This window comes from Labeo rohita, chromosome 19, assembly GCF_022985175.1.
Source record: "Labeo rohita strain BAU-BD-2019 chromosome 19, IGBB_LRoh.1.0, whole genome shotgun sequence".
NCBI lineage: Eukaryota > Metazoa > Chordata > Actinopteri > Cypriniformes > Cyprinidae > Labeo > Labeo rohita.
Genome location: NC_066887.1, coordinates 7990931 through 8003708, shown reverse-complemented (window position 1 = coordinate 8003708; position 12778 = coordinate 7990931). Strand labels below are relative to the sequence as shown.

At 32.3% G+C, this 12778-nt stretch overlaps 1 protein-coding gene across 1 annotated transcript; it reads right to left on the bottom strand.

The window, feature by feature from the left end:
• Window positions 1-1952: 1952 nt before the first annotated feature.
• tnfa (tumor necrosis factor a (TNF superfamily, member 2)) lies at window positions 1953-4914 on the bottom strand. Its single transcript, XM_051136870.1, has 4 exons — window positions 4629-4914; window positions 4508-4535; window positions 4323-4394; window positions 1953-2726 (listed from the first exon to the last, which is right to left on the bottom strand). Exons 1-4 carry the CDS (start codon window positions 4794-4796, stop codon window positions 2287-2289), a joined length of 708 nt encoding a protein of 235 aa, XP_050992827.1. The 5' UTR covers window positions 4797-4914; the 3' UTR covers window positions 1953-2286.
• Window positions 4915-12778: the final 7864 nt, after the last annotated feature.

Genomic DNA, 12778 nt, shown 5'->3' with positions numbered 1-12778 from the left:
ATATTCGAGAAATTACAGTGTCTGCAGTGCCTAAATATTAAAGATTAAGTGGACGTTTGAATTAAATGTTGTTAATGTTGCAGTAAAGTGTAAAAACAATTATCAGGCCGTTGGCGGCCACTGCAGGCATGTGTTATAATGTGTAATGTACATTCGCACTATTGTTTATAATATATTATGTATTTTAACAGTTTTGTTCAATAAAAGCATATGATTTCTTGCTTTTGATACTTTATTTGAACTAATTATTATTGCCTCATTGCTATAATATATACAATTTTAAAGGCTATTGTTCACTTAGGTCTATTTTTTTACTACGAAAAAAATGTATGATAATTATCCGATTACTTGATTAGTCGTCAGAATATTCAACAGATTACTCGATTACCAAAATAATCATTAGTGACAGCCCTATAGGCTATAAATGAACTACAGTCGCATTTACCTGATTGGTGTGATGATGTTTAATGTCCCTACCAACCTCTATAGTGCCATTTAACAACTTGTTAGCAAATGTCTTTTTAAAACAAGTAAAAGCTTTTAAGAAGTCACAAAGGGGTTTTACTGATGTATTTTATGTGGTTGAATAAAGTGTGAAAATAGCTTAAGCTTGTGTTCACCACAGACCTTATTTCAGGCACTTAACCAAAAAAAAAGCATTGACTTCAACCAGAAAATGCAAAAATACAGCATCCCTGCAGCACTCTGTTGAACCCTGATTTTAAAAAATGCTTATTGCATTCATAGAGTCAACCTTTAAACTAGCTCACCGGCAGTCGTTGATTGTTAACAATTCAACCGAAGTCGCTCTCATATAGCAAACAGCATCTTGCCCTGACCTGAGAGTTATGGAAAATACTCTTGTATGGAATTCAAACTATTAGTTAAAAAGCAGCATTTACAGTTAACACTATAGGCGCTGATTTTTCAAGCACACGCCTATGAAAACATATTGTACTGTTACTAGATGAATATGTACTCCTATTGATAATTGATTGCAGATTATAGCTGTAGGCAAATTCGAAAATTACCCCCATAATGTAGCCTACACATTATCCCTTCATGCTTCAGGCAAGAGTTTTTCCACAGTCTTGTGCCACAAAAACCCACTGATTTTATTGCTCCTCAACCATTGTTGATTAATAACAGAGTAAAAGATAGGCCTGAGGTAACCACAAAAATGCCCATTCTACATGAGTGTTCCCTGAAGCCTGAGTTGGTGGTGCACAAAAGGGAGTTTCCCCTCACCGAAACCACACAATTTTCTCTGATGAAGAAACAGTGTCAGCGGAAACGTGCACATAGAGGGGTTTGCAAATGCATGAGAAATGCAATTTCCCTGCTTTCTAAAGTAAAATACAAATATTTTGAGGACTGAGGTGTTTGTTTGGCCTGTCACTTTCACCGAGATATTGTTTCCTCTGCAGAAACCTCTAATTGTTATACCCTTTGCACTCAGTAGCCTACACTGTAAAAAACAATTTGCTGAGTCAACTTAAACTAATTTGTAACTTGGCTGCCTTAAAATTTTAAGTTCAGTCAGCTCAAAAAATGTTTATTCAACTTGAAATGTTAAATTATACTAAGTGACAACTTAGATATTTGAGTTGAATCAACTTAAATTTTTAAGGCAGCTGGGTTACTTACCCATCTGTTAAGTTTAGCGAACACAAATATCTAAGTTGTTCCTTAGTACAACTTAACATTTCAAGTTGAATAAACTTATTTTAGTTGACTGAACTTAAAATTTTAAGGCAGCAGGGTAACAAATTATTTTAAGCTGACTCAACAAATTGTGTTTTTTATTTTTTACAGTGTATATCAGAACCAAAAACCAATAGGATTTGAAAGGAAAGTTGTACATATCAGAGAACATGCAAAGAACTTATGATTGTCAGATTTATTACATGACTGAAATCAATACAGTGGCAGGGCAGTAGTTATCCATTTTTTAAATAAATAGTTTGATAAATATTTAAATAAATACACGATAAATAAACAACATTAGCATTACATTCTTTCAAAATAACAATAATAATAATTATAAAAGCAACTTGGCTTGCTTTAATTCACCATTCATTGGAAATTACAGCTGAACATGGCAGCGTTTTCCCCCACTGATATCTGGATCCCTGAATTCATAAGAATCATAGAGTTATAGGTTTTAATGTAAAACGTCTTGGTTTATCAGTGTCATTGCAGTGAAAACTCAGTATGTCGCTTTCGTCCCCACAGTTTTGTATTTAGTTTAGCTTAAAATCCAAAACAGTACATTGTGCCTGTTTATCATAAAGCAAACACCCCAAAAAAGGTCTTTCCATTTTCGGTCTCGACGCGGGGCAGGAGTTCTACCGTCGTTTCGGTGCGCAGTTTGTCTTCGGCATGCAGGTTGAAGGCCGCGCCGAGATAAATCGTGTTGTACCACAGATCTTCATTGTCAGGCGCGTGCACGCAGGCGGAGCGGATCGCGCTGAAAAGCGGCTTGTAGGTGCCATAAGAATCGGAATAGCGGCTCACCGCGTGGCTCATATGCAGAACGTCGTGGTCCTGAGGCATGTCAGTCTTGCAGCTGATGTGGAAAGACACCTGGCTGTAGACGAAGTAAATGCCGTCCGCGGGAATGATGATCTCTCGGTCCACTACTTTCAAGCCGCCTGAAGTGAAAGCCTGGTCCTGGTTCCTTCTCCAATCTAGCTTGTCTGCAGACACGTTAGGGTTGTATGCACCTAGAAGGGAATAAAAACATGGCATAAGTCGCTGGTTCTCAATAGGTTTTTGTTCTGCCCTTACGAAAATTAACCACGGTGCAGTAAAAGTGTAAGTGACTGTGTTTTTGGCGTGTTGATCACCATTTGTGACCCTGGCCCACAAAACTAGTCATAAAGGTCAATTTTTTACAATTGAGATTGATACATCATCTGAAAGCTGAAAGCTTTCCATTGATTGTATGATTTATGATTTGTTATTGGCTGAGATACAACTATTTGAAAATCTGGAATCAAAGGATGTTCTTAGCAATGCATAATAGTAAATTTACAAAATATCTTAATGGAATACGATCTTTACTTAATATCCTAATGATTTTTGACATAAAAGATCATTTTGACCCATACAATGTATTTTTTTGCTATTGCTACAAATATACCTGTGCTACTTATGACTGGTTTTGTGGTCCAGGGTCACATTTGTATAACTACAGCAAAACCACGGTTAATTTTCATAAGGGTAGGATTCAGATTTTACATTAGACATCAAGTGAGAACCATAAAGTACCATAACAAGACCATAATTTAATGGTCTTGATGAATGCAGTTGATAAATATTAAAGTAACTACTACATTTTTTGGTAACACTTTACAGTAAGATGTCATTTGTAAACATTAGTTAATGCATTCATATGAACAACAATAAACAATATATTTATCACACTAATTATTAATCTTTGTTAATGTTAGCTAATAAAAACACAGTCGTTCATTGCTCGTTAATTCACAGTGCATTAATTAATGTTAACAAACACAACTTGTGATTTTAATAATGCATGCTGAAATTAACATTAAAAATTATATTTGCTGTAAAAGTATTGTTTATTCTTAGTTCATGTAAACGAATGTAGTTAACTAATGTTAACTAATAAATCTTATTGTAAAGTGTTGTTTTTTTATATTTGAAGTTGCCTAAATTAACATTAGATAATATATTATGAACAATAATGAACAAAAGAACATTATCCTAGATTCATAAATGCTGTAAAAGTAGTTGTCCATTCAACATGAATACATTACGTTGGTATTTAATACATTACTGTTAGCAAAATAAACACAAGTGTTCTTAAAATTTACTATTTACAAATATTTCCTAGTTTTGCCTGCCTCCACAGAAAATAACAAAACTATGTTTATTCTCACTGTTAGAGAAACTGTATCTACTGAAATCAGGGTCATATTTTTATCTTAATTTGTATAGTTTGTATGATTTTCAAGGATGAGAGCATGTCATCTCTTGACAGAATTTGACTGGATTTTTGGCCTGAGACCTGGAACCAATTTTAAAACTATATTTCTTTTAGAAGTACTTCTATAGAAGTGAAATCTGACATATATTTGTTTATCCTACATTTTTGGATTCATAACCAAATGATTGAAGTTTATAGTCTAGTCAACTTTTGAACTTAATACAATCACCCCCCCAAAGAATTTGCAATAAGATGTACTTAAAATGTACAATGCCGTTTAAACTTTGAATGCATTCTGAGATGAGGTGATATAATATTTTTATTTACGGCTCATTTGCCTCTTTTAGTACTTTAGGTTCAAGCTTACCTGTTAGATGGATAGCAGCCCTGGAAGTGACATTGTCTTTTGAAAGATTATCTCTCAATGTGAGTCTAATCTCTGATGGGGAAAGACACAAAATAACTCATATAAGATGATTTCGTTTCACAGAAAATCAAATAATCCGATGTGAATCAAAACAAGAGGATCTGAAACTGAGGGTCTGAACTTACCTTTTCCACTTTCCTGATTGTTCTGAGACTAGAATGAACAAGAAACATAACAATAAGTGCACAATAATACACAGGTATGTGTCTTAAATAGCATATTTACTGTATAGGTCAGAATTGTCACCTTGTTGAGCGTGAAGCAGACGGCAGCGGCGGCACACAGGGCCACAGCCAGGAGGACACCGCAGACCCGCCATACACCTGACCTTGAAGAGCCGGGCTTTCTCCTCGACACCATCACCTGTGGTAAAGGCAGCTCTCCTTCTTCAAGAAACTGACTTTTAAGATCCATTATCACTGTGTGTTAGTCCTCTGAAAGCTCAAGTTAAACTCTGCACAAATATGTTAAATAATAAGTTGCTGTCACGCTTCTTAAATGCAAGTCCCCTCAGAGCAGTTTATCACTTCACTGTTTCGTTGGTCTGTCTGTGTTGTGTTCTGAAAAACTGGTTCTTCATTCTTTTTAAAGCACAGAGACCAGGGGAAACTCCAGTGATGTCAGCTGGGGAGAAAAAAAGAGCAGTAGAGGGAGACGGAGAGGAGAAACCATGAGATACACCTACGCTTTTCACACCCACTTACAATTACAATCACTAAAACAAAGGCGACTGTGTCATGGACCCTTGTTTACAGACCCTTGTTTAGTAGTGTTTTGATATCACTACTAAAAATAAAGGTTCTTTATTGACATCCATGATTCTCTGAAGAAGCTTGGACTTCCATAGAAGATTCCAAAGGTTCTTTATAGTGGAAAGAGGTTGTAACACTTTACAATAAGGTGTCATTTGTTAATATTAGTTAATGCATTAACTAATTTGCACGAACAATGAACAATACATTTATTACACTATTTATTACTCTTTGTTCATGTTAGTTAATACAATTAACATTAAGATTAATAAATGCTGTAGAAATATTGTTCATTCTTAGTTCATGTAAACTAATGTAGTTAACTAATGATAACTAATGAACCCTATTGTAAAGTGTTACTGATTTTTAAAATGCTCTTCACTAAGAAAAAACGAACACTGAAAGGTTCTTTGAGGAACCCAGAATGGTTCTTCTTTGGCATCACCTCAAAACCTCCTTTTTGGAACCTTAATTTAAAGAGCATTTAAAATCTTTTATTAAAAAAAAAAAAAAAACATTACATAAAATACTTTACAAAAAAATAACAGTGTTATCATTATTAAAATTTCATATAATTTATTTATTAAATGTGAACCATTTTTCTCTTTAGATATTAGTGGTTTGAATTTTTATAATTTTATTATTCATTTTTATATTGGTCTATTTGTTAATGCAGAATTTGTGGTTACAGTATTTCAGATTTCAGATTTGTATTTTCATGTTGAATTTAGTGGATTGATTATGAATAATTATTATAATTTATAATTCATGAAGGTATTGCATAATATTTCCATGAATGATACATTTAAAACATCATTATTCATCATAATATGAGTTAGGTTAGCAAAATCATTAAATCTTTTATGATTGTTACATTTTTACTTTATTAAATTTATAGCATATCACTGTTTCAGCAATTCCTTTAAATAAAAATAAAAGCCTATACATAATTCATAGAATTCTATAATTCAGAGGTCTCTCTTTCATTTGAAGTATTCAATCAAATTATAAAATGGACTATATATATATATATATATATATATATATATATATATATATGTATATATATATGTGTGTGTGTGTGTGTGTGTGTGTACATTAATATATATACGCATATACACACACACACACATTGTGTTTTTATTGTGCTATTATTGTGTTAGTTAGCTGTATTTATTTATTTATTTTTTTACTTTATATCAAAATAACCCAACAGGGGAGAGGCTTTTCCTCGTCTTACTAAGAATAAGTTAAAAAGTTTTGAAAGGTTTTTTTCTCTGTTTGTTGCAAAATTCTGCTCTCTCTTTTCTGTTTTTTCCAAAGTCGGTCGTCCGGTGCAAATGAGAGGTGAGCGACGCAATTTCCTTTTTTTTTTTTTTTTTTTTTTTTGAGTGTGTATTCATCATGACATGATAGAAAGTGGCCGAAGAAATAAGTGCTTTTGACATTTTTATTGGCCTCACAGCATGAGTGTGTGATAGCAGAGGAATTACTCTGTCCATTTATCTCAGACAATGGCTTTTGTCCATTTAGGTCTTGCAACATGTTTTGATGACTGTGAGAATGTTAGTGCAGCTCTTCTCACCGCTCGACAGGCAGACGCTTGTAAAAACACAAACAATGAACAGCAACAGAAACTATGAGCTTATGTCTAACAATCTTAATAGATACAAGGATGTTGCTGTATAATTTAATCAAAAAAGAAAATTCTTCCTGTTTTTACCATATCAAGACAGAGAGAAAGAAAGAGGAAGATGGAAAATTTAATTTTGTTAAATGTTAACTAAAGTGGTTAACTAATGTTAAATAATGAGCCTTATTGTACTATTGCTACCAATGTGTTTTTACATATATATCAAAATATACAAAAAAAGGCAACTAATACCAATATATTGGCCATTTTTGTATATTTGTGAAAATTATTACTATATAAAAATGTATGAGCACATTTGAATAATAATCAGAGAAGGAATATATATAAATAACAGAGGGCCTAAGACAGATCCTTGCAGCACTCCATACTTTACTGCAGTTAACTGAGATGGTTCCCAATATAAATAAAGTGGTAACAGTCGGACAGGTAGGAACTAAAACATCTTAAAGCCTGCTCTTGAATACCCATATAGTTTTGTAATCAGTCTATGAGTATGTCATGATCTATAGTTTCGATCACAGCATTAAGATCAAGTAAAACTAGTAATGAGATGCAGCCTTGGTCTGATGCAAGAAGGAAGTCATTTGTAATTTTAACAATTGCAGTTTCTGTGGTATGGTAGAGAATGAAACCTGGCTGAAACTCTTTATAGATATAATTTTTTTGCAGGAAGGAGCACAATTGAGCGGACACAACATTTTCTAAAAATTTTTGACATAAACGGAAGATTTGTAATGTGTTTGTTTTTTGCCAATTCACTAGCATCTTATTGTGGTTTCTTAATAAGAGGCTTAATAACCACCAGCTTGAAGGAATTCGGAGACGTGACCTATACACTGTAAAAAATGACTGTAAATTTAACGGTAAAAAATGCTACAGTAAAAAACAGTTAAAGGCTTAATGGTAAAGGACCTAAAACACATAAAATTTGCAGTGAATAACTGTAAACTGACATTCCTAGAATTCCCTGTGTTACTTTTTTTTTTTTCATTTGATGTTTTTTTTTTTTTTGTTGAAATAACTTTCTTCTTATTTTTTTTCTTAGCAATTTTGTACATTAGGGTTGTATGTTATTCATTATTTCAGTTTCATGTGTGTTACCATGATGGTGTTAAGTGTTTGTGTGAATGACACTGTGCACCTTTTATATGTGTAAATATTTAAAAGCTGCTTGTGATGGGCTTTGAGTCATTATGTGACTTTCTCATCACCACCTGCTTTTGGTGCTTATCAGTGTATTTCAAAGGTACAAAACCGATTTTAGTAGGTTTCAATAGGTTAGTACATTAACATTATATCAGTTAATGAAATTATGATATTTACCTGTACATTTAAGTGAAAAAACGTAAAATGTCAAACGTTGCTACCGTATTTTTTACTGTAAAATTCTGGCACCCACAGCTGCCGGTTTTTTTATTTATTTATTTTATTTTTTTTTTTTTGCATACATTTTTCACTATTTTTTTTACAGTGCATAAACACTACCGGTTAAAGTTTTTGGACAGTAAAATTTTTTATGTTTTTTAAGTCTCTTCTGTTTAGCAAACCTATATTTATTTGATCCAAAGTACAGCAAAAACTGTACAATTTTGAAATTTTTTACTATTTAAAATAACTACTTTCTATCTGAATATATTTTAAAAATGTAATTTATTCCTGTTATTTCAATGCTGAATTTTAAGCATCATTACTCCATTCACATGATCCTTCAGAAATCAAAGAACTAAAAGAAATAAAGAAATAGAAATAAAAGTAGTCATTTTATTTAGCAAAAAAAATAATAATAATAAAAAAAAAAATAACACTGACAATGTTACAAAAGGTTTCTATTTAAGATAAATGTTGATCTTTGGATCTTTCTATTCATCGAAGAACCCTGGAAAAAAATGCACACAGTTTTAAAAATTGGTAATAACAATAATTTTAATATATTGTATAATATACATTAAACATTTTTAAATCATAATAACATAATAAATCTAGTTATGATCTCTAGTAGTCTCTTCATAGTCTCTTCAGCCAATAAGAAACTAAATATTTTTTCAGTTTCAAAAAATATATTTCACTGTTTACAATATATTTACAATATATTCAAAAATATACTTTGGCCGGAAAAACATATGTGTGCCCCTGGACCACAAAACCAGACAATAGTAGAAATAGCCAACAATACAATGTATGGGTCAAAGTTATTGATTTTTCTTTAATGCCAAAAATCATTGGGATAATAAGTAAAGATCATGTTCCATGAAGATATTTTGTAAATTTCCTACTGTAAATATATCAAAACTTAATTTTTGGTTATTAAAATGCAGTTTATTTGGACAACTTTAAATGATATTTTCTCAATATTTTGATTTTTTTGCATCCTCAGATTCCAGATTTTCAAATAGTTGTGTCTCAGCCAAATATTGTCCTATAATAACAAACCATTATGTATTTAGCTTTCAGAAGATGTATTGATCTCAGTTTAGAAAAATTGACACTTATGACTGGTTTTGTGGTCCAGGGTCACATATTTTCTTTGACCAGAATGTCATAAAATGGCATGAAAGAAAGCAAAGAACTTCAACAACACTTAACAAGACTGTCGTGATCACCATGAAACATCAAACACAACAAGGAGTTACAAAGTCTGACTGTTTAGAACTTCCTTAGGACTTTCTTCGAAATGATTCACTTTGTAACTAATTGTTTTTACTACGATTTAATAATAGCAGGCAAAACAGCAAGATGACGTAATCTTGGAGTGCACTATTGTATCCGTATAGCTGCTGCCAGAGTCTACAGACATATATGTACATGGAAGTGAACGAACCCATTGCTGCATTGTGCATTTACAGCACTAAAAGTAGTTTTGGTCTTTGTCATCACTTCCACATTGCTCTAACATTACAGGTTTATGTGGGATTTGTTACATGGGGAATCTGTGGTATGCCACTATACCAACAACTTTTTGATTTAATTCCAGTGCATTGCCAGTGGGCCAAATGATGCAAGTTTTCAGTGAACCGCATGAAAGGGTGTCTAAATGTAAAAGATACGTAGGCTTCTACTGAATACTCAAAAGTAGGACATTTAAAAATAGTGTACTGAATCTCTGTGGTCACATTTCAGAGCAATACTGAACTGAAAAACACAGAGCTCTCTCTCAGCCCTTCATTTGATCTATGACTTTATTTTTAAACTATGTGTAAAACTTGAACTCTTCGAGATACCGTATCTCAGGCAACAGCGTATTTACCACAACATGCTACTTGTGATTTAGTCATTAAATATTGACAGATGAAAGATTCCCCAGAAATTACTTAACTATTTATTCATCCTCCATGACATTACTTCTATAAAACATTGTCAGCCTCCCCAAAGGAAGTGAAACCGAATATTAGTATAGGAGGGAAATTAAAAATACAGCTCAAAAAAGTTTAGTCATTGGATGCCGTTTTCAGAGGTACTCCACCAGCTCATGCTTAATAATATTACATAAAATTGCCCATGTTTGGTATAGTATTTCAACATCATATATTGACAATGCAATGTGACCCCCAGCTTCCTCCATGCGCAGCATCATGGGATAAACTGACATCTCTTCATGCGACTCCCACATATCAGAGTCTGACAGTGATTGAGGTGTTGAGAGATGAAGGGGAATTCAGACGTCTGAGTAATCTAACTCGTCTGACTAATCTCACAATCTTGTACAATAACAAAACTTCCTCTTTATTTAAGCAGAGACCGTATGCTGACAGGTATTGGTGGAAAAGTCATCCACTCACTGGACTTACATTTACACTACCAATCAAAAGTTTTTGAACAGCAATATTTTTTTTTTGATTTGTTAAAGAAGTCTCTTCTGCTCACCAAGCCTGTATTTATTTCATCCAAAGTACAGCAAAAATATCGGAATACTTTTTATTTAAAATAACTGTTTTCTATTTAAATATATTTAAAATGTAACTTATTCTTGTGATTTCAAAGCTGAATTTTTATCATTACTCCAGTCTTCTGTGTCACATGATCTTTCAGAAATCATTCTAATATTCTGATTTGCTGTTCAAGAAACATTTATTATTATTATTATTATTATTATTATTATTATGTTGAAAACAGTTTTCCAGGTTTCTTGATGAATAGAAAGTTCAGAAGAACAGCATTTACCTGAAACAGAAATCTTTTGTAACATTATGAATGTCTTTATCATCACTTCTGATCAGTTTAAAGCATCCTCACTAAATAAAAGTATTCATTTCTATAATTTAATATAAAAATAAAAATATAAAATGATGCTGAAAATGTAGCTTTGATCACAGGAATAAATTACATTTTAAAATATACAGTTATTTTAAATAGTGAAAATGTTTTACAATTTTACTGTTTTGCTGTACTTTGGATCAAATAAATGCAGGCTTGGTGAGCAGAAGAGACTTCTTTAAAAAATCATTAAAATCCTACTGTCCAAAAATGTTTGTGTATGCGTCATTGCAAAATATAGGATTATTATTAAATATTATAATTAATTTTAATAAACAAGATGTTATACTAAGGACCATTTCTTTTGTAAACACTACACAGGCACATTGGTTTTTAAATTGTAAAACATTTGATATACTGTTCATAAGAATGTAATTTGGTCTGAAATATTACTTTGTGCTCTGACATTCAAACATTTTTATTTTTGTACTAATATATAATGTTCTCTATGAAAATATGTTAAAATGTCATTTATTCCTGTGATGCAAAGCTGAATTTTCAGCATCATTACTCCAGTCTTTAGTGTCACATGATCCTTCAGAGATCAGTTTAATATGCTTGCTGCCCAAGAAACATTATTATCAATGTTGAAAACAGTACAGCTGTATAATAAACTTTTTTTCTTATAGCCTATATATTTTCTTCTTTGATAACTACAAAGTTCAAAAATATTCATGTTTTGTGACATTATAAATACCTTTACTGTCATCTATACAAATGCTGTGGTGCTACAAGCCAGTGGACGCGATGATGTTCATGATTACTTGGTTCAGGGGAACGTCCTTTAGTGGGTGTCTAGTTTGACAGGTAAAAGTAGGTTTCCTCTTTCTGCTACACTCACCTTTCTGAGTTTGGGGCTTTACCTTGCCCTTGACTCATCTTTGGGTTGGGTTTGTGGGTGGGGGACTAATCACACGCCCTAAATACTTCAAGGGGTGGGAATTTTTAATGATTGTTCATTTTGAATAGCTGTGGAAAACACAGGCGCGCACACACACACCCATAGAAATGCGACCTTCCAACAACCCTCCAGCACACACGCACCTGCTTCACTTCTGCTGAAAAGAAATGTGCTACTGCTAGTTTCGTAACCCTGTGTAGACCACAGTTTCCTCAGCTCTGCAAGATCATTCAACGTACTGCCTGGGCTACTTTATAATCATCTTACACAAGTGTAACTTAAAAAAAAAAAATTACAGAATACAATGCATTGCACAGTATGTGTATAAATGTGTTTATTTACAAGTAGCCACTGTTTTTACTTAGTTTTTTTCCCTCCATAACATTTAAACATTAAACATCTGTGGTTAATTAAAGTTCATTTGGGTTCAGTTAGGATTTATTTTTATTTGTTTATTTAAACAAATAACTGTAAGCACTGCATTAAAACAGCGGACAATAGTACATAAAATAAAATAAATTATATCAAATATTACATATAAATGTAAAATGATATCGTGATGCCTTAGAAATGCGTTGTTCTTATTGAGATTATATGTATATGGAATATTTCATGCTTTGGTCAATCAAAATTATGAGATAATAAGTGAAAATTATGACATACTTGAAACTTGAAAATCTAAAATAATAAAAAAATCATTCTGAGATGACAAGTTAAATTTTTATGTCAGAAATTAAACTTATATTGACTTACTATGACTTAAATCCCAAAATTTCTTAAAGTGTCTCGGTTACAACTTTTTATCCCTTAATAATTAGTATCTCATAATTTATGTCAT

Coding starts and splice junctions, on each gene's coding strand:
- tnfa (XM_051136870.1), bottom strand. CDS start 4,796: ATGGATCTTAAAAGTCAGTTTCTTGAAGAAGGAGAGCTGCCTTTACCA. Junction 4,395..4,507: donor CAATCAGGAAAGTGGAAAAG/GTAAGTTCAGAC, acceptor TTTCCCCATCAG/AGATTAGACTCACATTGAGA. Junction 2,727..4,322: donor GGCTGCTATCCATCTAACAG/GTAAGCTTGAAC, acceptor ATTCCCTTCTAG/GTGCATACAACCCTAACGTG.